Source organism: Pseudophryne corroboree, chromosome 2 (assembly GCF_028390025.1).
Source record: "Pseudophryne corroboree isolate aPseCor3 chromosome 2, aPseCor3.hap2, whole genome shotgun sequence".
Taxonomy (NCBI): Eukaryota; Metazoa; Chordata; class Amphibia; order Anura; family Myobatrachidae; genus Pseudophryne; species Pseudophryne corroboree.
The window spans coordinates 695,432,758-695,459,546 of record NC_086445.1 but is presented as its reverse complement, the minus strand read 5'-3'; the positions used below and the strand labels follow the sequence as shown (position 1 = coordinate 695,459,546).

Sequence of the window (26,789 nt, the reverse complement as noted above, 5' to 3'; positions counted from 1 at the left end):
CGTGAAAAGTGATACATTTCACAGTGATAAAGTACAAACCAACCAGCTCTGAACTGTAATTTTTCAAGCCCAGCCTGCAACATGGCAGTTAGTAGCTGATTGGCTGTTACTTTATCACAGTGCAATTCATTACTTTTCAAGGCTTAGTACACCTCCCCTGCTGTGAAAACTCCCAAAACATTTTACTCTTTTAAATATACGAGAAATCACACTACATAAGACTTTGGGACTCAGCCATATGTACATGAAGCAGTACAAAACAGTGTCTGCTTTAGGGTTACTGCAGACGTTTTTATGTAATATGTTACTAAAGCTGGGTAAGAGTAACACTGGAGCGATATGATGTCTGATCCGGTGAATCAGAACCAACGTTTTGCTCAATTCAGCACATATTGGGCAGTGTGTGTGACTGACATGCGCGCCCGCAGTTGCTAGTGACGTCGCCAGGTTTGATGTGCTGCACATCAAACTTGACAATGGGGGTCATTCCGAGTCGTTCGCTCTGTATTTTTCTTCGCATCGCAGCGTTTTTCTGCTTAGTACGCATGCGCAATGTTCGCACTGCGACTGCGCCAAGTATTTTTGCTATGAAGATAGTTTTTTTACTCACAGCTTTTTCTTCGCTCCGGCGATCGTAATGTGATTGACAGGAAATGGGTGTTACTGGGCGGAAACACGGCGTTTTATGGGCGTGTGGATAAAAACGCTACCGTTTCCGGAAAAAACGCGGGAGTGGCTGGAGAAACGGGGGAGTGTCTGGGCGAACGCTGGGTGTGTTTGTGACGTCAAACCAGGAACGACAAGCACTGAACTGATCGCAGATGCCGAGTAAGTCTGAAGCTACTCTGAAACTGCTAAGTAGTTTGTAATCGCAATATTGCGAATACATCGTTCGCAATTTTAAGAAGCTAAGATTCACTCCCAGTAGGCGGAGGCTTAGCGTGTGTAACTCTGCTAAAATCGCCTTGCGAGCGAACAACTCGGAATGACCCCCAATATTGCTAGCGACACCATATATGTTAATGAAAGATGGAACAGTGATCTTTCCGTCCTTCATTAACATAGCTCAATGAGTACCAAAGTTCTGGTATGTCGGACCGTCGTGATAACATACCAGCTGGGCACGCATCGTTCCAACATGTACCCAGCATAAGTGAAGCATTCGGAAACCTCCATATAGAAATCCTGTTCCAACCTCTCAAATTCAGTGCTGTACTACTAGAGTATAGCTAGAGATAAACTTTATGTGCCATGAATGAGCTGTTAAAAATGTTGGCCATTCACTTTTGGGTGTGTTTTTGTCAGCATGCATAGTAAAGTAACATTTTGTTATATATTTAAAATGGAACCATAAATATGGTTAACATCAAAGTTAAAATGTTTCCAACTTTTCATTTGTTTTGGGGTTTTTTTTCTAATCACATGCCGTATCTCCCTACTAGCCAGTGGATGCTGTTAAGCAGACAGGGTAGAGTACCTGAACAATGGTGGGTGTGGTTCAAAAGATCAACATTAAGATCTTTGATAGTCATTAGGTTGACTCCATATGGTCGACATGCATTAGGTTGACAGGGTCAAAAGGTTGACATGGAAAAGGTCGACATAAAGTGTTGTGCTGTGTGACATTTCTCTACTGATTAGAACCTTAACATTCCAGAGTTCAGGATCCCGGCAATCAGAATATCATTGCCAGAATCCCGACAAGTGTTAGGCTGCGGGAGGGGAAATTTAGGGTTAGGTTGCGGGGAGGGAGGATTAGGGTTAGGGGGAGAGTTAGGATTAGTGTTACTTACCTCCAGCATCGCTGTCGGAGTTTCAGGCTGTCAGGATGTCAGTTAGATACAAAACAAAATTGGCGCTAGAGAGCTGAATGTATTAAAAAATATATCACACAATTTTATTCAGATATTACATCCAATCCTAATGTTGCAACATTCATTTAAAACATGATTCAATCATATAGACAAGGGACTATCATAGCACTGCATTCTATTTATATATTATATATAAAAAAATATATATAATGAATTAAAAAAATTGTGCTGGAACTTAAGTGTCAGGTTCATCCATGTACTATAGCCACAGTCTAGAAACAATTTTGAGCAAGATGGAAATAATTACCAACCAAAGTTGGAGATGAAGACCTTTAAATAGCTTGATTCAGGGATCCACTTGGTCCGATTAAAAGCTCAGGTCCGTTTCTGTAAATATCCAAGTCGCAAAGGGTGGTTCCTATATCTGACTTCAAGGCTTCTTCTTCAGATGGATGAGTTATTGTGTCCAGCTACTCCACCAATGCGTTTCGCTGTTTCCCACAGCTTTTTCAAGCTTTTTCAAGCTATATGATTGAATCATGTTTTAAATGTTGCAACATTAGGATTGGATGTAATATCTGAATAAAATTGTGTGATATATTTTTTAATTCATTCAGCTCTCTAGCGCCAATTTTGTTTTGTATCTATCTGCTTGTGGGGACTAACTATCCCGATATTTATTGGCTGCTTTTAGTAAAACAGCTCACGATCAGCGCCAGACAAATTACTTGGTCATTTATTTTTTGCAGTGTCAGAATGTCAGTGTCTGTATTCTGACTGCCAGTATCCCATGCCCAACCCGTTTTAACTGCTGTAGTATTTGACCTCATTCTGTCTTACATCTATATTATTGTAGTCAGTGCTCGAAGTGTGGTGGTATACAGCAGTATGGCATACCATCATTCAAGCACTGGGCATAATATAATTTTACTTGCACACAGGGCCTATTTCAGAGTCACACAGGCGGTTGGTCCCAGGGGGCCAGGAACCTTCTTGCCACCGCCATAGTTGGGCCATCACATGCGGGAAAGGACTGGGGGTGAAGCTGCAAGAGATGGGGGACATGTACTAAGCAGTGATAAAAGTGGAGAAGTGAGCCAGTGGAGAAGTTGCCCATGACAACCAATCAGCATTGACGTAACATTTATCATTTGCATTCTATAAAAGTATACAGAGCAGCTGATTGGTTGCCATGGGCAACTTCTCCAGTGGCTCATTTCTCCATTTTTATCCCTACTTAGTACATGTTCCCCATAGGAAGATGAGGGTCCGTGGATACCAGAGCAGGTGGGTGACACTTGTCAAGGCGCAGAGCACACCAGGTCTAGGGGTCTTTCTCTAACCTTATTTCAGTAAGTGGTTTCTATGTGTGTTTGTGTCAGTAAGAGTGTGTGTCAATAAGTGGTGTGTGTGTGTGTGTGTGTGTGTGTGTGTGTGTGTGTGTGTGTGTGTGTGTGTGTGTGTGTGTCGGTAAGTGGTATCTGTGTCAGTAATTTTTATCTGTAAGGGATGTCTGTGTATGTATGTGCCAATAAATGGTGTATGCGTCGGTAAGTGTTTGTGTCAGTAAGTGGAATCTGTGTCAGCAAGTGGTATTTGTCAGTAAAGGGTTCCCATGTCAGTAATTGTGTGTCAGTAAGTTGTATCTGTGTCAGTAAGGGGTGTCGGTCAGTAAGTATGAGTAAGTATGATATACTGTATAACTGGTGTCTGTGTTAGTAAAGTGGTTTCAGACAGTAAGTGGTGTCAGTAAGTGTGTCTGTATCAGAAAGTGTGTCTGTATCAGTGTGTTTTTAGGAGCAAGTATGTCATTAAGGGGTGTCCATTCCAGTAAGTGTGAGTCAGTAAGTTGTATATGTGTCAGTAAGGGCGTGTCTGTCAGTAAGTATGTATGTATGTGGCAATAACTGGTGTCTGGGTTGGTAAGGGGTTTCTGTCAGTATGCGGTGTCTGTGTCAGTAAGTGTGTTAGTGTGTTTTGTGTCAGTTTTTGGAATATGATTTAGTGGGGGAGGGGAGAGACAGCAGACTTTAGGACACTAGCGCTATTTGAAAAAAGAAAAAAGACACGATTGCGCTGTTAAAAAAGAGGTCAGCAGACTTTATTTTATCTGGGTATCAGTGTCTGTGTGAATACTGAAAGTTTAATTAACGGCATAAGTTCTTCTCAAACGTCAGCTGTAGTGGGGTGAAAGATTGGAGCATCGGAGGGGGCCCGAAATACCTGAAAGTCTAGGGACCTGGCCATGGGTTAATACGGCCCTGGGTGAATGGACACAGGAGGGGTAGGGAACACAGGTTGGATAAAATGGTTTCTTTTATACTATATATTGTTAAAATTTATCTAAAATTGATTTTACATGATCAAAACCCCTAAGTTTCTGGGGTTCTAGGTGTACCCCAGATCCCCATCCATTCTATTACATTTTCCATACCCCCAATTTGAAATTCCTACTTCAACCACTGATTGTAGTTTAATAAAAGTTATTTTCAAAATATATGTTATCAAGGTTTTTGTTACCTCTCCTTCAGGGAGCTGTGTTGCACCAACAGCTTTCATGAGGACAGATACTGACCCAGCAGGTCCAGTAATGTATGCTGCTCCTGTGTCTATTGCCACTGTACACCCCTCTTTGCAGAATAGGAGTTCTGCACCAACTGACACCCTGCAGAAAAATGATATATTTAGGTTATTTATTGTCAAGCACAAAGATGCACAACATGTGATTGTAAACTCCAAGGGGTGTATTCAATACCTGTTGGATCCAGTCCGACGGAAAGGATCTGACAGGTCAGTATTCAATGAGCGGCCAAATCCGACTGTCAGATTTGGGCGCTCCCGACAACTGTCACAACTAGTACCTGGGGAGGCAGACGCCGCTTAAACCCCGTGCTGTCACGTCCGGCGGGCGGGTCCTCCATGCTGAGCGCCGGTGTCCGTACGTGCTGCTGCTGTTTCCTCTCCTCACCCATCCCCGCTCCGGTCCCCGTCACATGCTCGCCGTCATGACGTGTCCCTACTCCCCCATGTCATCTCCCCGGTTCCGGCAATGTCAAACCGACTTTTAAAAAAGTCAGATTGACATTGTCGGAACCAGGGCCAAAATCTGTCGGATTTGGCCGCGGAACGCGTTGATCCGTGGCTAATCCAACAATCCACGTGTTTTGCGACAAGCCGGGAATTTCCAACTTTTCGGAAAAAAGGGCCCGGCATTGAATAGGTCGGAACCTCTTCCGACCTAAACCTTTCGGAAACTGCCGTCTTTCCGACAAGACGGCAGTTTCCGACAGTATTGAATACACCCCTAAGTGGGAATTAAAATCTGTTATTGGCGTCCCCTGACGGTCAGATATATAAACATCCTATTAGGTGCAACTTGTATGTAATATTTAAATTTCTGTGTTCTGCACTTTAAACTAAGGGGGTCATTCAGATCTGATCACTGGGCTGCTAAGTGTGCTGTCCTGCATTCAGATAGGGGGAGTGTATATTCGCCGTGAAAGTGAGCGATCATATGTGTACGTCAAGCTTGGGCACGCCTGCGTTCTTCCGAACACTCCCAGTAAACAGTCAGTTACCACCCACAAACGGGTTCCTCCTGTCAATCACCTTGCGAACACCCGCGCAAACGGATTTTTCGCACCATCCCTTCAATGGCCAGCGATGCTCTTTGTTGCTATACGACACATGTGCGCATTGCGGTGCATACGCATGCGCAGTTAGTACCTGATCACCCGCTGTACGGAAACGCACAGCAGTGATCAGTTCTGAATGACCCGTGTATACTGTATATTTTCCATAAGGCAGAGTTGTCTATTTTTGATACAGCTCTACTTAAAATTGTATCTACAAAATATATTTATGTTGCTTTCCAGTGCAACTAGTATAAGCATTTCTTTTATGTCCTATAAATATACACCCTCCATACAGAAGGAAATAAGAAAAATACATCAATATATTCAATAATAGTTGCATGAGGATTTGCAGCAGCCAGTACATATGAACATAGGAAACCTTTTTAAGAAAAAAACAATTTCTTCTTGAACTTGTAGTCTTAAGCTGGGTACACACTGAAGTGATGTGTACTTGAACGATATGGCGGCCCACATATCGTTACCGCAGTAAACATTAGAACAATGTCATGATGGACGGAACAATCCCTCGTTCTATCCTTCAATACCTTACATGGTGCCATATGTAAACCGTCCGGACAGCCGGGCAGCTCAGCTAACCGGATATCGCTAAGACCGCAACAGCACGCAGATTGCCCATACATACTGTACAATTCAGCTGATATGTTATTCCGATTCGACCGTAAATGACATATTGGGCTCCGGTGTGTACCCAGCTTTACAATAAGAAATGCTTCAATGAAATGAATACAAAGAAAATCATATTGGTGAAATAAACCAGTACTTCCATATATGGAAGTTCTACAGCTATAAGCAGAGTAATAGGGGTTAAAAAACTAACTTGCACCTTGCCACATCTAAAGCAGTCTTGAATTATTGGATTGATGTTATAGCTGGTGTGCTCAGGATATATGAAGCCGGAAGTAATGACACCCGATTTCGGCGGCTGTGCAGTATGCCGGCCAAACTTGGACATTTTATTAAAGGGGCAGTCATTTACATGGCATGGTTTAGCCTTGTAAATCATGATTGGCGCTTTAAAAAAAAGTACGAGTTTGGCAGGAATCTCGGAGCACCGACTGTCTCGCACCGCATTACATCCAGCCCATTATGTCATATGGGTGATCTTATCATACAACCCATTAAGAACCTAGCAATCTGGTGGACCATTATGCAATAGGTAGCATCTATCCTTGTGTATCAATGCCTATTTCCCTATAGATTGTAAGCTTGCGAGCAGGGTCTTCCTACCTCTATATCTGTCTGTTTTTACCCAGTTTTGTTCTATTACTGTCTAATTGTAAAGAGCAACGGAATATGCTGCGCTATATAAGAAACTGTTAATAAATAATAAATAATAATATGGTACCCATAGAGCAAAATGAACTTTAACTGCCACCAGTGATCTTCCACAATTGTAGTAGGCTATGTTGCAGAAGGTGTCAAAAAAGTATATGAGTATGACTCTACCACTCCAACTGTGGGGTATATTTACTAAAGTCTGGGCTTTTAGAAGAGAAGATGTTGCCCATAGCAACCAATCAGATTCTATCTGTTATTTTCTAGAAGGTGCTAGAGAAATGATAAATAGAATGTGATTGGTTGCTATGGACAACATCTCCACATATAAAAAACTGCACTTTAGTAAATATACCCCTACAAGTCTTTATGCACCAATATTAATGGGGCTTATTTTTGACAAAAAAGAGGCGTACCTAATGAAGTGACCATTATCTGTAAGCATAATTATTTCTCTAACATATATTAATAATAACTATTCTTGATTGTAAACAATGCCAATGCCATTACAGAGACTAAATAAACTAAATAAAAATAAATAAATAGGTATACTTCTCACCCCTTCATGTTAATATGCCAGTGCCCTTGCTTCTTAAGACTGAGATATTGAAAGCTGCCCGAATAATAGGAAGGATCTGAGCCACCAAAGATAATCTCACCTCCAGGATTTAGTTGTGAATCCCTGTGGAGGGAGAGAAATACAATTGTTTAATACCTGTAAAATATATTATACTATTATAATATGATACATGCATGATGGTTTGCCAAGAAATCAGGTACATAACCACACAGAGCTAAGTATGAAGCTTTGGGTAAGGTATGATATACCGGCTGACGGGATGTTGGCTGTCAGTATACCGACAGCAGCATCCCGTCTGCCGGAGTATCGGCGGCGAGGCAGCAAGTCCCCTTGCGGGCTCGCTGAGCTTGCTACTCTGTGGGCCCGGTCGCTACAGGTTCTGTTGCCACTCGGTTGGTGGCGTATTGCCACCAACAGAGTTGGAATTAGGGGCCGGTGTCGAGATGCTGGGCGTCGGCAAAATGCTGTCTGTCGGGATTCTGGTGTCGGTCTCCTGAATGGAGGGATCCAGATCACCGGCATTTTGACTGCATCCCGATGCTTTTACTCAGTAGTGTGGTAAACTGAAACAAAACCTAAATAACTATTCATGTGGTAATTAGCAGGATGTATCACTTATCACTTTCAAAATGTGAGGCTTGAGACAGCCTGCCCTATTTCTTTTTTTAACAACAGTCAAATGCAGGGGTGGGGAAGCTTTGGCCCTCCAGCTGTTGTTGAACTACACATACCAGCATGCCCTGTTACAGTTTTGCTATTTGGTCATGCTAATACTGTTGCAGGGTATGTGTAGTTCAACAACAGCTGGAGGCCGCAGGTTCCCCACCCCTGGTCTAATGAAACATATGGGCATGGGTTACAACACATAAAGAATTACTGTTTGCAAATTTGCATTTATTAAAAAGAGATGAAGCTGCCATGTTACTTACTCAGTCAATGGAAGTAAATAAAGGGGAAGTTGTCAGGATCCTGGTGGTCAGGATCCCGAAGGTCAGTATCCCGACAGCGGAATACAGATGGTCACAAGGCTGTCAGGGAGTATTAGGGTTAGGGTTAGTTTAAAGGTTAGGGTTAAACCAGTGGTTCCCAAACTTTTCAGAATCACGGCACCCTCCAGTAACAGAAATTTGTCACGGCACCCCTAGGCCAAAATTTTCTTTTTGAGAGATTTAGAAAAAAAACATTAAATTGTGTTTATATGTCATCCTTAAGTTCAGGGACAAAATTTGCTTCTGTTTGTCCATATAATTTATGATTGCCAGCCAGAAGCACTGGTTTTGCCTATTACATTGTCCATAAATTATTTTGAATTGGTCCTGGACCACCAAGCCAAGGCACCCCTGCAAGGGCCTCGTAGAACCCCAGGGTGCCACGGAACACAGTTTGAGAACCACTGGGTTAAACACTAAAAGGAGGGTTAGGGTGGCTGTGGAAGGGGATGGGTAGGGTTAGGCTGCAGGAGGGGTGGGTTAGGGTTACAATACTTGCGCAGGATTCTTACCATCGGGATCCTGACAGCCGCCATTTTGTGCCCAACCCAAAAAAGGACATCCAGAGGCCAAGTTATAAAAATGGTGATAAAATCTTTTTGTTATTACTAAGCCATAATACAGTATTTGCACAAAGCATATTTTATAGTTCTCTTAGGTGCACCCAAACTCTCTTTTAAATAGAAACAAAAGAAGACTGACTAAAAGCTGCCAGTTTTTATTGACATACTTATGAAATTGGACTCTGAAATTAAAATTAAGGCACGATATATAGTTTCAGGCCAATTGGAAGATATCGCGTGTGACCTGGTGCAGTGTAATGAAGGACGGAATGAGGGATCGTCATTCATTACATCGTTCTGGTATGTAGCTGGCCTTAGGTGCAAGAAATGTACTCTGACCCAAACCAGAGATATGTAGTGTTGGCAAAGTAATGATTTTATATTTAATCTGATCATAATATTTTTGTTTACTGACAAAATAAATAAAAAAAATGATAGTACTCAAACTGGCAGCATAACAATGGCTAATACCTCAGACACTTAGGGCCTGATTCTGAGTTATACGCTTCTGTGACCGCTTTTCCCTATGACCATGGCATTGTACTCACTTTCATATGCAAATGCGACCAGGCCAAACTAAGTCGCAGATCTGTATGTATAAAAATGCAGACACAACCTTAAGCATTAGTGTCAGCTCTTGCACCTGCCCCATCCTAGGTGCAAGAGATCCGTCATAAACAGGTGTCACTTTCCTGTACGATGAATCAGAAGCTCATGGAGCTGTACATACCAGCCCACGACACTCCCATGATACTTCCATACACACCACTCAGTTGCATACCAGAAACACCTACATGACTTTGGTCTCTGTTCACACAAGCTGCGACACACACGCCCGTTCTTGCGACATAAGATTCAGACACAAGCTCTGTCAGTTTTAAAACGGGAGATGCATCCATTTTCACAGATGCGTTAAGCCTAGAATCAGGTCCTCATTGTGTATTCACAGAATTCTGAGGAATGTGATCCCATAACTATTGTAGTGTTTTTGTGGGCCTACAGTATATATGGCCTGATTCAGAGTTGTACTCTATGCCAATGTTTTCACAATTGAGCGATTATTGGCAGACCGCACATGTACTGTGATCGCAGTGCGCTGGTGTTAAGGTGCCTTGATTGGAAGTGACCGTTTAGGAGAGTTAACCGGGAGTGGCTACAAAAATGCAGGCATGTCATGTCTGTTTTCAGGGTGTGTATATGCTGTCAGCTGCGATCATCTAGGCAGAGAAACATGGCACCTGCACAGCTACTGCAGTGGCCAGTCTGCTTAGCCACAGACCACCTCGAGCAGTCGATATTCCTCGCTTTTGCATTCAGGCTGCAAATGTGTACGCAGTTGCAAATGAGTTACGGTGGCTTCGCTGGGCGTTTAATTTAATTTCTGAGCTAATATTAGCAGTTCCATAGCCTAGAAAATCACAATTGCATAAGCATACAACTCTCAGTCAGGTCCATAATACAATGTGGTTAAGTTCTTCATGCTTCAGGATTGTCTGTGTATTTGAGCTTTCAAAACTATGGTAGCACTAGCCATGCACATATTGGAAGTCTCCTCCTGGACATACTGTATATTGGGCTCCATGGTAAATAATGCTATTGATAGTGATTAGATCTTTATTATTACAGTATGTGCAATAGGTGTGCCTTCTATAATTATGAAATGGTAATTACACCTTGGATGAGACCGTTCCTCTCTGCACTACCTCCTTCCTACGCATACGCACTGCAGAGGTGCAGTTGCTGTTGTTACATACTGTGTAAAGATGTTCTTCATAGCATAAAAAATATACATTTCTTATAACTAGGATGTTCCTTTTAGCTGTTACTAGATGAGGACCAGTTTGAGTAAAATTGTTTTAATTTGTACATAAACAAGAGTCTAATGCAGAGAAGCTCTTGGGCAGAAGGTGAGAATTTGTTACCACATAGGGAACCATGTTAGTGTGAGTGACGTCACTATGAAGGGATTGGGAACTTATCTTCTCACTTGTATTGTCTGCAAAGAAAGGAGATCCCAGTTATCCAAGCAGCTGTGGCCTTTTATCAAAAGGGGCAATAGCAGGTTAGGGGAGAGAAAGAATACGGCAGGATAACATTATACACTACAGTGTAAATTACAAGTTGTGAAAAGGACAAAGTATTTGGGAGGGGAAATGTAACATGCAGCCACTGAATGTGAAGTTCATGAAAACTAGGTAAGGTTTTAGTGGTTCTAAAAAGTAAGGTTTGCTGGGACTGAATAGCACATAATCTGTACTGTGTATTCTGTGATTTATTATTATTTTTTGTGTAAGTGTAGAGAGATAAAGTACTAACCCATAAGTTCCTGTTACTTTTCAAACACAACCTGTAACATGACAGCTAGCAGCTGATTGGTTGGTATTTTATCTCTCTCCAAGGTTTGATAAATCTGCCCCTTAGTATGTTATCTGCCCCATTCCCTCTCACCGGCTGTAATACACTGAGAATACGTCTTCCTGCAGGACTTGCTCAGACAGAATCCGGTCAAAGACAGGTATGATGTCATCAATTGCTTGTGCTGGGAATCCCATTCCTAGCACACCATCAAAGCGGGCAAAGATAAAGGGGAATGCAGGGAGTGCAGTAGCCTCGGCAAAAACCTGGATGACTGGAATACCCGCTACCTGTAAAATGGATGAACAGCAGGAGACAGACAGACAACATATATATTAGTCTGAGACAATGGCCTGGGAGAGAACAGTGATAATGTAGAGGACTAATGCATGAAATGTAATATCTTTTATTTTTCCACAGACATTTTATTGCTAGGCAGGTTCATCTATGCTTGTCATGTGCAGTGTTTCCATCACTGTAATCTGTTCCTTCTCATAGATCTTAGCATTCATGACTTCAGTAATTCAGAAAACTATTCAGAAATACCAGCACAACATTTTCCAGGGATACATTTTTAATAATTGAAATGTTATCTTAAATTACCATGTTAAGGGCCCTACACATTAGGCGATATGCCGCCGAGGTACCCGACAGCAGATAAGGCCGACGGGCGTCCCGGTGGCACGGGGGTGGGGGGAGTGAAGTTTCTTCACTCCCCCCGTCACTCGGCCCCATAGCCCTGCATTCTAATATGGACAAGATTGTCCATATTGGCCTGCATGTATAAGCGACCCGGCACCAATGATGAATGAGCACGGGACCGCGCATCGTTTATTGTTGGTGCATACACACTGAAAGATATGAACGGTATCTTATTCATTAATGAATGAGATCGTTCATATCTTTCAGTGAAATCGCCTAATGTGTAGGGCCTATTAGTTATGCTAAGCTCCCCATTAAATAAATCAGTACTTTTGGGCTTGCATAGATGCAGCCATGTTGTTAATATTGGGTACCACCTCATTTGTCCATGGGGCTGCACAAGTGCTCAAGTACAGTACGTGCCATGACTTGCACACATGCACACCCACACTGGGTCCCAGACTGCAAGAGGGTTACTTGTCAGCACACTTATACTGTCTCTGTCTCTCAGTAACTGATATGATCCATCTCCTACGCTCCTCTTTCACCCTCACAGGCACAGCTGAGCTAATCACTGAGCCCGGCACTGTCAGAAAGTAGACCACTCCATTAATATGGCCTTTAAAGTGAGCTAAGGGGCAATTGAGCTCCAGACCAATTTTTTTTTTTTTTTTTTTAGATGGAAACATCTCTGTCTCTACAGTGACTGTCGCAGCCACGATTAGAGCTGTCAGCAGCTCCTTAGACAGAGCTCTGCTCAACAGAGCTCTCTGTGCTTTGAAATGCACAGGAGATGGCTGAGGGAGCTGCAAGCACTCGATGCTGGCAGGAGCTGCGAGCACTTGATGGCACTGCAATCTGGACATTAGACTGCTGAGCTGGCTTAACCTCTCCTCACAGGGGGCTGTCTCCTGCACTCTGCCATGCCCCTGGTCCAATTGCTCCTCCTTTTTCTCCTTGAACCAATTACCTGCTAGATGGGACTTCAAGGGACAGGCTTTCTGGCTCAATGATGGCTGCACAGATCGAGAGACCCTTGCAGTAGTAGCGCAGACTTCAGGTTACCTGTTCATCCTGTTACATATATATATATATATACTATGTATGTCTGATGTATATTCTATATCTATGGGGGGAATTCAGTTAGCTGCGGTAAATGGGTGTGGGTGAAAAAGGGTGGTAGCCTCAAGCTATTCAATTGCACACCCTTTTTCACCCGACACACTTGTTACTGGGGGTAATTCAGATCTGATTGCTGCTGTGTGTTTTCGCACAGCAGGTGATCAGGTCCTATCTCGCATGCATTTGCACAGCAATGCGCCTGCGCGTCGCACAACAACAATTGGCATCACCGGTCAGCGACTGGATGGTGCGAAAAAGCCGATTGCACCGGCGTTCACAAGGTGATTGACAGGAAGAGGCCGTTTGTGGGTGGCAACTGAGCATTTAGAGAGTGTCTGGAAAAACGCAGGCGTGCCCAAGCGTTTTCAGTGAGGATGTCTGACGTCAGCTCCGGCCCCGATCAGCCTGTTCTCATCGCACTGGAGGAGTAAGTCCAGGGTTGCGCACAGACTGCACAAAGTGTTTTTTTGCAGCTCGGCATACACATGTGATCACACTTGCACGGTGAATTTACACTGCCCCTGAAGGCGGTGACTATCTAATCGCAGGACAGCAAAATTAGCAGCCCAGCCATCAGATCTGAATTAACCCCCTTGTCCATTAAATGAAGGTGTTAACAGGAGTTAACACACAGAATCTATGAAAAGTTCACCAATTCGCGTGTTGACAGGGTTTCAGCACCCATTAAGCCCCTAGTTATCAGGGGGGGGGGGGGGGGGGGGTTTCGTATCAGTTCAGACATGTAAGAAAATCCAAGACAAGTGCTGCCAGCAGGCTCGCTTTGGGGCTAATTGGATAGCCTGGGGAATCCATTAGCCTGATGTAAATTACCATCGCTAACTGAATTGCAAGTAATACAAAAACCAGTGTTCGATGGCGCTGTGTGGATTGGTGTCAGGGAGTGTCTATAGTCAGCAGCCGGCTGGAGAGAGATTTGCCAGTCACTGGTGCCAAAAGAATATAGTGTAGTAGCAGCTGGCGCTTAACCAAGACACACTTTACTTAATAAAATATTTTTAATAAAACTTTTTTAAGATAACAATATAATCACATAAAATATCATGCACACATTATTCAATGTATCCACATTTAAATATAATTATCTTTCTGTACTTATACCTGAAGAAACACCTGTTACAGTGGATTGAATTCAACCCTATATATATTATCTATATACAGTGCATTCGGAAAGTATTCACAGCGCTTCACTTTTTCCACATTTTGTTATGTTACAGCCTTATTCCAAAATTTAATAAATTCATTTTTCCCCTCAAAATTCTACACACAATACCCCATAATGACAATGTGTAAAAAGTTTTTGTGTGATCCTTGCAAATTTATTAAAAATAAAAAACTATATATCAAGTGATCTTCAGCAGCATGGCAGCAAACCAACGGACCAACACATCCTTGTAATAAAGTGTAAAGTGGTTTTTAATTCCATTAAAAGTTTTCCATATCAAACATACTGCATAATACTTTACATGCACCCAGTCAGCAAAGGGTAGACAAAAAGGTGCGTGTAGCACTGAAAACGATATTAGGGCTTCTAGGAGGAATGTCTCCCATGCTGTACCGAGTGCCAACCGGGTGCATGTAAAGTATTATGCAGTATGCATTGCCTTGACCTGAGCATGTTTGATATGGAAAACTTTTAATGGAATCAAAAACCATTTTGCACTTTATTACAAGGATGTGCTGGTCCCTGTACTTTGGTTTGCTGCCATGCTGCTGAAGATCACTTGGTTTATATAATTGTATATGGACAAGGCACTCCACAAATGGCCTATGGATAAGTGTGCATTCATTTATTGCTGATACATATATATATATATATATATATATATATATATATAAGTTTCCAGATGCACAAACAATATTATTTGTACAAACAAAGAGAACATTACATTTTTTAAAAGAGGAATCTATGCAAAGTTGCATGCGCTCAAACCACTTGGTGAAGCAGCTGGGCCAGTACGAAGCAGGTATGTCTTCTACATGCTGGATGAAGGTCTCCACTGCAGCTTTCAGTGAATCAAAATGAATCCAACATATCTTACGCTTGATTTGTGGGATCACAAAGAAGTCACATGGGGCCAGGTCTGTACTGTAGGGCAGATGACCAAGCTCCTGGATGCCAGAAAATCCACCACTTTCTTGGACTTGTGGACGGTGCATTTTCGTGAGAAGGGCACCATGAGTACGAGTTCTTGGACAACGCATGGAAATGGCTTCCAGTACTTGCAGCAGGCATTGGTTGGTTACCGGTCTCCAGTGACAGTACGCTGCTGCACAAGTAGTACGGTAGCTAATTTACCAGTCTTGGCAACAAAACCAGCCACCACCTGATTGGCACGGTGCGCTCACATCAGAACTTCTCTGGCGGCACAACTCCAACTGTGGATCGCTGTTGTTTGGTCTCAAGGTCAAAACTGTAGATCCAGGATTCATTGCCACTGATGATCTACCAGACAGAGTTTGAGTGACCGCCATCTAACCTTGCCAGCATGTTGCGATACCAAGTTACCCGAGCCTTCCTCTGTTTTAAATCATCTGAACAGCACCCAGTGTGCAGAAATCTTGCTTAGGCCAAGCTTTTTGTGGAGTATCAAGCGGATGGCTCCTGATGAGATGCCTATCTCCTTCTCTAACTGGGCCACGGTCACCCTGGCGTCCAACTCAACTATGGTCCACACGGCAGCAATGTTGTCCTCGATGATGGCAGACACAGGTTGGCTGCACCTTTGTGATGGCAGACACAGGTCGGCTGCACAGCTCTTTGTATCTCAGAGACCGTCTCCTGCACCAGAATTCAGCAAACCACTCAAACACAGTGTTTTGGAATGGTGCTTCCAACCCACAAGCAACTTGCAGTTGGTCAAAATTATCTTGCTGTTGCAGACTATTGTAGTCGTAGATGATCATGGCTCTTCAGTGGCCTCTGTTTAGCTCCATAATGAATTTGTGAAGGAAGTGAACATGCTGACTTCTTCGGTGTGCAGTGCTGGTTATATATGGTTCTGTGCCTTGACATTTCACAAGAACTTTAGTCAGAGATTACAGTGCACAACTAGACAGTCAGATTGTGTCTACTCTACCTATGCACTGCACATCCTGAAACTTATTGGCTGTCATGCAAGATTATAAACCTGCCAATAAGGCTGAAACACTGGAAACATTACCATTGGCAAATAATGTTAAAATAAAAATTAACCAGGGCACTTCTATGAGGCATAAAATGAACAGAAGAAAGGTATATCTTAGAAACATAAGGATTGAGGCACCTCCAAAATGTTGCTATGGGGACTAATAACTTCTGGCTACGCACCTGACCACTAGTTTTATTTATTTATGTCCCCAACAGGCAAGCAGGGGTACCGACAGCCGTGCGGAGCCCAGGTATTTGGATGGGGTGTGATCAATGCAGGGAGGTATGGCCAGCCCCCCTCCTTAGGAAATGTCAAAAATATTAGTCTTTGTGTGGCCGTGAAGTGGACATGTGCTACACAGGGAGGCACTGACGTGAGTTCTGATGGGTGCAAGCGGGAGGCAGGTGGCAAGTGGGTGCAATTGCTCACCCCCATCCTCCCCCCGCACATCACACAGGGTGAGAGAGGAGTAACTGCTTCTGTAGCTGCCTCTCTCCACAGCACACAGCAACATGTACTCTCCTCTGTCTCTCCGCCTCAAGTGGCGCTGTCTACAAAGTGGGAAGAGGGGGCAGTGGGACCCGGGGCCTCTCCAGAAGGCCTGGGTAAAGAGTATGTGCCCCTTCCTTTCTAGGCGCCACTGCAGGAAAATACCATATTTGTTCATTGACTGCTTGTGTAATATTACCTTAAATGAGTGAGAAATATCATTATATAGTCATCAAGTAAAACAAACAATGCCAGTAATACTTACAGCTACAACGTCCTGGCTCAGAAAACCTCTTACTTTTCCAGATTCATACTGTATTGAGAAGCCTGTTCCATTCTCAATGTAGGTGTGAGATTTAGAGGAGTCATACTGGTTATGAGACACTGTCATGGGAGAATAATATGTTAAACTATCTAAACATGCAAAATTGACATGCAAAAATAGATTTTTATAAATAGATTTTATATCTAAAGTTTCAAACCACTACAAATGGAACTTTAACAGTGGTGTAACTAGACGCTTGGAGGTCCCTGGCAAATTCTCAAGGTGTGCCTCCTATTTGATTTCTCTAAACCCTTAGGTCTACATGTGTAGCTGCAGCTGTGGAGATACCAACGGAACCAAACAGGGAACAGGCAGACGAGGTGGAAGCAGTAAAGAGAATGCTGGTTTGAGGCACTTCCAGGGACAGACACACCAATGGGCTGCCGCTATACTCAGACCCCAATGACAGAGAAGCCTCCTCAGGCAAGCGGCAGACAGCTGGGGGATAGGAAGGCCCAGCAGGCAGCACTGTATGTTGACAGAACTTGAGGTGATAGACATATTGCTTAAGGTACATTTCCGTTCTGTGGTGGTCATTCCGATTTAATCGCAGCCAGCAACTTTTTGCTGCTGGTGCGATCAACTAGTCCACGCCTACGGGGGAGTGTATTTTAGCTTAGCAGGGCTGCAATCGCTTGTGCAGCCCAGCTAAGCTAAAAAAGTTTTGTGTGAAAGAAGACCAGGGCTGCAGCTACTTACCCTGTGCGACGGCTCCAGCGATGCAGGTCCCGGCTTTGACGTCAGACATCCGCCCTCCGTTCTTCTGACCACGCCTGCGTTTTCTCCACCACTCCCCGAAAACGTCCGCCAATGGTCTGGTGACGCCCAGGAACGCCTTCTTTCTGTCAATCTTCTTGCGGCCGCCACTGCGACCTCTTTCTTCGTAATCCGCGTCGTAACCCGGCGACCCCTGTCGCTGGGCAACGACACGAGTGTGCAGTGCACATGCACATTCCAGACCCGTTCGCACCGCAGTGACAAACCGCTGCGTGCGAACGGGACGGAATGACTCCCAAATTTACAAAAGTGATTATGTGATTGTTTATTTCTTTTTTGCGTATTGTTGACTTTCATCTTATTACACCTACAGGATAATGGGAATTTGCTACTGCAGAATACACTAGAGGCATGTTTATATATTGCAACCCACTTAGACATAGACAGATCTGCAGTTATACTCAGTGTCGTCAGAAGGTGGGTGCAGGGGGTGTGGCTTAGAGGGGGTGACACCAAAATGCCGGCTTCTCCACAGTGACAGAAGCCGGGTGCTGCCGTATGACATTCTCCTGTAGCACCTGACTCCTGTCATAGAGGAGGGCCCGACACTGCAGGCACTGGTCTTTGGGGATGGATATGCTGGGCTGCCCCCAGAGTGTTGTCACTGGGATTCCCACCGAGGCCACGAGCCTTTAAATTAGGCCACATCCCCTTTTTGGTGCATGACGGGGGTATTAGAGTGTGAACCGGGTGTCACCAGTCCCGGTGACGCCGCTGGTTATGCCGATTAGGAGGCATTGCTATTGTGGTTACTGAGTGCTTGTGCCATGATAGACATTTATGATGATGAGTGTCAGTTGCACTCTCTAGCCACTTCTGATTGGTTGATTGCGTATTAACCACTCCATTCAGATGTCTCCCAAATGTACCGGTGAGAGTAGGTAAGTATGCACAAATGCAATTACGTCTCAATGAGCGCTTATATCTACAATTGCAATGTAGCAGAGTATACAGTAAGTTACAGCCTGCTGCTATCTGCAAAAAAAAACGCAGAAACTCCGCCCCCACAATGGTCTCGCCTATCAATCACATTGCGGTTGCATCCATCGGAGGTGCGACTGCAATGTGTATGGCCGCGCCCTGTGCGGCCACTGCGCATGCGCAGTTTTCCGCCACCGGCAAATTGCGCTGTGGGCCGCTATTGTGGCCAGGTCTGAATACCCCCCCCTTTATTTGTCAGTCAGACGCTTCAGCGTCCGTGTGCGCATTTTTTGGGGAAAACACTTATTTCCATTTTACGCTGAGTTGACAGTCAACAGCATGGTATTAATTGCCAAAGTATCAACCGTGTATCTGTCCCTAAAGCATGGACCACACAGTGTATTCTAGAGATGAGCGGGTTCGGTTTCTCTGAATCCGAATCCGCCCGAACTTCATGGTTTTTTTCACGGGTCCGAGCAGACTCGGATCCTTCCGCCTTGCTCGGTTAACCCGAGCGCGCCCGAACGTCATCATGACGCTGTCGGATTCTCGCGAGACTCGGATTCTATATAAGGAGCCGTGCGTCGCCGCCATTTTCACACGTGCATTGAGATTGATAGGGAGAGGACGTGGCTGGCGTCCTCTCCATTTAGATTATAAGAGAGAGAGATTTACTGGAGCTTAGGACTAGGAGGAGTACTGTAGAAGTGTAGAGAGTGCAGAGAGTTTACTAGTGAGTGACCACCAGACAGTGCAGTTTATTTAATATATCCGTTCTCTGCCTGAAAAAAGCGATACACACAGTGACTCAGTCACATACCATATCTGTGTGCACTGCTCAGGCTCAGCCCAGTGTGCTGCATCATCTATATATATTATATATCTGTCTGACTGCTCAGCTCACACAGCTTATAATTGTGGGGGAGACTGGGGAGCACTGCAGTGCCCGTTATAGGTTATAGCAGGAGCCAGGAGTACATAATATTATATAGTGAGTGACCACCAGACAGTGCAGTTTATTTAATATATCCGTTCTCTGCCTGAAAAAAGCGATACACACAGTGACTCAGTCACATACCATATCTGTGTGCACTGCTCAGGCTCAGCCCAGTGTGCTGCATCATCTATATATATTATATATCTGTCTGACTGCTCAGCTCACACAGCTTATAATTGTGGGGGAGACTGGGGAGCACTGCAGTGCCAGTTATAGGTTATAGCAGGAGCCAGGAGCACATAATATTATATTAAAATTAAACAGTGCACACTTTTGCTGCAGGAGTGCCACTGCCAGTGTGACTGACCAGTGACCTGACCACACTGACCACCAGTATAGTTAGTAGTATACTTATATTGTGATTGCCTGAAAAAGTTAAACACTCGTCGTGTGACTTCACTTGTGTGTTGTTGTTTTTTTTATTCTATAAAAATAAAACTCATTCTGCTGACAGACAGTGTCCAGCAGGTCCGTCATTATATAATATATAATATATACCTGTCCGGCTGCAGTAGTGATATATATATATTTTTTATATCATTTATCATCCAGTCGCAGCAGACACAGTACGGTAGTTCACGGCTGTGGCTACCTCTGTGTCTGCACTCGGCAGGCAGTCCGTCCATAATTGTATACCACCTAACCGTGGTTTTTTTTTCTTCTTTATACATACATACTACTACGACATCTCTTTATCAACCAGTCTATATTAGCAGCAGACACAGTACAGTACGGTAGTTCACGGCTGTGGCTACCTCTGTGTCTGCACTCGGCAGGCAGTCCGTCCATAATTGTATACCACCTAACCGTGGTTTTTTTTTCTTTCTTCTTTATACATACATAGTTACATAGACATCTCTTTATCAACCAGTCTATATTAGCAGCAGACACAGTACAGTACGGTAGTTCACGGCTGTGGCTACCTCTGTGTCTGCACTCGGCAGGCAGTCCGTCCATAATTGTATACCACCTAACCGTGGTTTTTTTTTTCTTTCTTCTTTATACATACATAGTTACATAGACATCTCTTTATCAACCAGTCTATATTAGCAGCAGACACAGTACAGTACGGTAGTTCACGGCTGTGGCTACCTCTGTGTCTGCACTCGGCAGGCAGTCCGTCCATAATTGTATACCACCTAACCGTGGTTTTTTTTTCTTTCTTCTTTATACATACATACTACTACGACATCTCTTTATCAACCAGTCTATATTATTAGCAGCAGACACAGTACAGTACGGTAGTTCACGGCTGTGGCTACCTCTGTGTCTGCACTCGGCAGGCAGTCCGTCCATAATTGTATACCACCTAACCGTGGTTTTTTTTTCTTTCTTCTTTATACATACATAGTTACATAGACATCTCTTTATCAACCAGTCTATATTAGCAGCAGACACAGTACAGTACGGTAGTTCACGGCTGTGGCTACCTCTGTGTCTGCACTCGGCAGGCAGTCCATAATTGTATACTAGTATCCATCTCCATTGTTTACCTGAGGTGCCTTTTAGTTGTGCCTATTAAAATATGGAGAACAAAAATGTTGAGGTTCCAAAATTAGGGAAAGATCAAGATCCACTTCCACCTCGTGCTGAAGCTGCTGCCACTAGTCATGGCCGAGACGATGAAATGCCAGCAACGTCGTCTGCCAAGGCCGATGCCCAATGTCATAGTACAGAGCATGTCAAATCCAAAACACCAAATATCAGTAAAAAAAGGACTCCAAAACCTAAAATAAAATTGTCGGAGGAGAAGCGTAAACTTGCCAATATGCCATTTACCACACGGAGTGGCAAGGAACGGCTGAGGCCCTGGCCTATGTTCATGGCTAGTGGTTCAGCTTCACATGAGGATGGAAGCACTCAGCCTCTCGCTAGAAAACTGAAAAGACTCAAGCTGGCAAAAGCACCGCAAAGAACTGTGCGTTCTTCGAAATCCCAAATCCACAAGGAGAGTCCAATTGTGTCGGTTGCGATGCCTGACCTTCCCAACACTGGACGTGAAGAGCATGCGCCTTCCACCATTTGCACGCCCCCTGCAAGTGCTGGAAGGAGCACCCGCAGTCCAGTTCCTGATAGTCAGATTGAAGATGAAGATGTTGAAGTACACCAGGATGAGGAGGATATGGGTGTTGCTGGCGCTGGGGAGGAAATTGACCAGGAGGATTCTGATGGTGAGGTGGTTTGTTTAAGTCAGGCACCCGGGGAGACACCTGTTGTCCGTGGGAGGAATATGGCCGTTGACATGCCTGGTGAAAATACAAAAAAAATCAGCTCTTCAGTGTGGAGGTATTTCAACAGAAAAGCGGACAACAGGTGTCAAGCCGTGTGTTGCCTTTGTCAAGCTGTAATAAGTAGGGGTAAGGACGTTAACCACCTCGGAACATCCTCCCTTATACGTCACCTGCAGCGCATTCATAATAAGTCAGTGACAAGTTCAAAAACTTTGGGCGACAGCGGAAGCAGTCCACTGACCAGTAAATCCCTTCCTCTTGTAACCAAGCTCACGCAAACCACCCCACCAACTCCCTCAGTGTCAATTTCCTCCTTCCCCAGGAATGCCAATAGTCCTGCAGGCCATGTCACTGGCAATTCTGACGAGTCCTCTCCTGCCTGGGATTCCTCCGATGCATCCTTGCGTGTAACGCCTACTGCTGCTGGCGCTGCTGTTGTTGCTGCTGGGAGTCGATGGTCATCCCAGAGGGGAAGTCGTAAGCCCACTTGTACTACTTCCAGTAAGCAATTGACTGTCCAACAGTCCTTTGCGAGGAAGATGAAATATCACAGCAGTCATCCTGCTGCAAAGCGGATAACTGAGGCCTTGACAACTATGTTGGTGTTAGACGTGCGTCCGGTATCCGCCGTTAGTTCACAGGGAACTAGACAATTTATTGAGGCAGTGTGCCCCCGTTACCAAATACCATCTAGGTTCCACTTCTCTAGGCAGGCGATACCGAGACTGTACACGGACGTCAGAAAAAGACTCACCAGTGTCCTAAAAAATGCAGTTGTACCCAATGTCCACTTAACCACGGACATGTGGACAAGTGGAGCAGGGCAGGGTCAGGACTATATGACTGTGACAGCCCACTGGGTAGATGTATGGACTCCCGCCGCAAGAACAGCAGCGGCGGCACCAGTAGCAGCATCTCGCAAACGCCAACTCTTTCCTAGGCAGGCTACGCTTTGTATCACCGCTTTCCAGAATACGCACACAGCTGAAAACCTCTTACGGCAACTGAGGAAGATCATCGCGGAATGGCTTACCCCAATTGGACTCTCCTGTGGATTTGTGGCATCGGACAACGCCAGCAATATTGTGTGTGCATTAAATATGGGCAAATTCCAGCACGTCCCATGTTTTGCACATACCTTGAATTTGGTGGTGCAGAATTTTTTAAAAAACGACAGGGGCGTGCAAGAGATGCTGTCGGTGGCCAGAAGAATTGCGGGACACTTTTGGCGTACAGGCACCACGTACAGAAGACTGGAGCACCACCAAAAACTACTGAACCTGCCCTGCCATCATCTGAAGCAAGAAGTGGTAACGAGGTGGAATTCAACCCTCTATATGCTTCAGAGGTTGGAGGAGCAGCAAAAGGCCATTCAAGCCTATACAATTGAGCACGATATAGTAGGTGGAATGCACCTGTCTCAAGCGCAGTGGAGAATGATTTCAACGTTGTGCAAGGTTCTGATGCCCTTTGAACTTGCCACACGTGAAGTCAGTTCAGACACTGCCAGCCTGAGTCAGGTCATTCCCCTCATCAGGCTTTTGCAGAAGAAGCTGGCGACATTGAAGGAGGAGCTAACACGGAGCGATTCCGCTAGGCATGTGGGACTTGTGGATGGAGCCCTTAATTCGCTTAACAAGGATTCACGGGTGGTCAATCTGTTGAAATCAGAGCACTACATTTTGGCCACCGTGCTCGATCCTAGATTTAAAGCCTACCTTGGATCTCTCTTTCCGGCAGACACAAGTCTGCTGGGGTTGAAAGACCTGCTGGTGACAAAATTGTCAAGTCAAGCGGAACGCGACCTGTCAACATCTCCTCCTTCACATTCTCCCGCAACTGGGGGTGCGAGGAAAAGGCTCAGAATTCCGAGCCCACCCGCTGGCGGTGATGCAGGGCAGTCTGGAGCGACTGCTGATGCTGACATCTGGTCCGGACTGAAGGACCTGACAACGATTACGGACATGTCGTCTACTGTCACTGCATATGATTCTCTCAACCTTGATAGAATGGTGGAGGATTATATGAGTGACCGCATCCAAGTAGGCACGTCACACAGTCCGTACTTATACTGGCAGGAAAAAGAGGCAATTTGGAGGCCCTTGCACAAACTGGCTTTATTCTACCTAAGTTGCCCTCCCACAAGTGTGTACTCCGAAAGAGTGTTTAGTGCCGCCGCTCACCTTGTCAGCAATCGGCGTACGAGGTTACATCCAGAAAATGTGGAGAAGATGATGTTCATTAAAATGAATTATAATCAATTCCTCCGCGGAGACATTGACCAGCAGCAATTGCCTCCACAAAGTACACAGGGAGCTGAGATGGTGGATTCCAGTGGGGACGAATTGATAATCTGTGAGGAGGGGGATGTACACGGTGATATATCGGAGGGTGATGATGAGGTGGACATCTTGCCTCTGTAGAGCCAGTTTGTGCAAGGAGAGATTAATTGCTTCTTTTTTGGGGGGGTCCAAACCAACCCGTCATATCAGTCACAGTCGTGTGGCAGACCCTGTCACTGAAATGATGGGTTGGTTAAAGTGTGCATGTCCTGTTTTGTTTATACAACATAAGGGTGGGTGGGAGGGCCCAAGGACAATTCCATCTTGCACCTCTTTTTTCTTTTCTTTTTCTTTGCATCATGTGCTGATTGGGGAGGGTTTTTTGGAAGGGACATCCTGCGTGACACTGCAGTGCCACTCCTAAATGGGCCCGGTGTTTGTGTCGGCCACTAGGGTCGCTAATCTTACTCACACAGTCAGCTACCTCATTGCGCCTCTTTTTTTCTTTGCGTCATGTGCTGTTTGGGGAGGGTTTTTTGGAAGGGACATCCTGCGTGACACTGCAGTGCCACTCCTAGATGGGCCCGGTGTTTGTGTCGGCCACTAGGGTCGCTAATCTTACTCACACAGCTACCTCATTGCGCCTCTTTTTTTCTTTGCGTCATGTGCTGTTTGGGGAGGGTTTTTTGGAAGGGCCATCCTGCGTGACACTGCAGTGCCACTCCTAGATGGGCCCGGTGTTTGTGTCGGCCACTAGGGTCGCTAATCTTACTCACACAGCTACCTCATTGCGCCTCTTTTTTTCTTTGCGTCATGTGCTGTTTGGGGAGGGTTTTTTGAAAGGGACATCCTGCGTGACACTGCAGTGCCACTCCTAGATGGGCCCGGTGTTTGTGTCGGCCACTAGGGTCGCTTATCTTACTCACACAGCGACCTCGGTGCAAATTTTAGGACTAAAAATAATATTGTGAGGTGTGAGGTATTCAGAATAGACTGAAAATGAGTGTAAATTATGGTTTTTGAGGTTAATAATACTTTGGGATCAAAATGACCCCCAAATTCTATGATTTAAGCTGTTTTTTAGTGTTTTTTGAAAAAAAACACCCGAATCCAAAACACACCCGAATCCGACAAAAAAAATTCGGTGAGGTTTTGCCAAAACGCGTTCGAACCCAAAACACGGCCGCGGAACCGAACCCAAAACCAAAACACAAAACCCGAAAAATTTCAGGCGCTCATCTCTAGTGTATTCCCATATTAAATTGTCATTGTGCCGTTTGTAGGGCCCACCGGTGGAATGCAGTGGTAGGGGCCTATGTTTAGGGGTGAGGCCAGTCTGCAGAGGGGGTGTGGCCTGTCACCTCATTGGTTTGACTAACCATTAGAGAGTACAACGTCTGGGCCCCTTCATAAATATATACAGTAAATTCAGCTGCTGCATGCATGATAATGTACCAGATTAATAACAGTAATGCACTGTAGAAAATACACCATAGTCCAGTATAAGGTAACATATGTATGATGTATAATTCAAGTGCACAGTCTGGAACCTGAGCCTTAAAACAGGAGGTGGGCCCCCAGGCAGTAGGGCCCACTGGTGGTTTCCCCTGTACCCCTGTAAGCCAGTCCAAGCCTAAATCAAAGCTATGCGTAATTACATACCACATGCACTGTAAAGCGGGGAGCAGTGACGGGATGGCACCCACAGGTTGGCAGATCCTGTATCGAATACAACCATGAATGTCTGCGGTGGAGACCCAATACTGATCTCACCAAAATACTGAGTCTGCAAAGACAAAACACCACAGTACTTGTTAAAGATTTGGTTAGGATCATGTTATTTCAAGTTTGCTGCTTAAAATGTATTTAGTGTTGCATTGCATATAAGTAGATATTTATTGTTGGTTTTATCTGTGTTATTTATAATTGATTTCTCAGACCCAGTCATTTGTATGTATCGACAGATTCGACAATATGCTCCTTTATCCTGCAGCTTTCATACATGTGCAGAAACATCTCTACTCCATGGAGTTAAACTCATCAGCCAGTGGTTTCCTGACTTGGGTTCATTCACTAACATTGCATTTAGGTGCACGATTTACACCAAACTCGGTCCACAAAGGGCACTGACAGTTCACGTTTTCCAGGTCACCTTGCACGGGCACTGTGTATCACCAACTGAAACCTTTTAAAATTCAACAGGTGACCTGGAAAACATGAACTGTTACTGCTCCTTCAGGACCGAATTTGGGAACCACTGCATTAAACCATAGCAAGTTAGCAACCATTTGATGTTTTCTTTGTCTAACATGCACTAGTCAGCTAAAGGTGTCCAGGCATGAAAGAATATAAGGTATGCTAGCTGGAACTCCACAAGGATGGGGGCTGCAGCATGCAGATGTTCTAACGGGAAGTGGTCAAAATACCGCTAGTCGGGATCCCGACTGTCACAATGCTGACGCCGGAATCTCGACTAGCTATGGAATGCTGCTGCTGGAATACCGGTGACACAGGTGTTCTCCCTCTGTGGGTGTCCACGACACCCATAGAGGGAGAGCAGAGCCTGTGGTGAGCGCAGTGAGCCCGCAAGGAGTTTTCTAGCGCTCGCCCCGCTGTCTGCAT

At 44.7% G+C, this 26,789-nt stretch overlaps 1 protein-coding gene across 2 annotated transcripts in view; it reads right to left on the bottom strand.

The window, feature by feature from the left end:
- Positions 1-26,789, bottom strand: part of REN (renin) — a 117,107-nt gene that overhangs the window by 19,465 nt on the left and 70,853 nt on the right. For both annotated transcript variants that reach the window (XM_063957271.1, XM_063957270.1), the window contains exons 3-7: positions 25,830-25,953; positions 16,900-17,018; positions 11,326-11,522; positions 7,305-7,427; positions 4,335-4,479 (exon numbers count right to left, since the gene is read on the bottom strand). In XM_063957271.1, the coding sequence (XP_063813341.1) occupies positions 4,335-4,479; positions 7,305-7,427; positions 11,326-11,522; positions 16,900-17,018; positions 25,830-25,953 (708 nt within the window). The remainder of the gene's footprint in view (positions 1-4,334; positions 4,480-7,304; positions 7,428-11,325; positions 11,523-16,899; positions 17,019-25,829; positions 25,954-26,789) is intronic.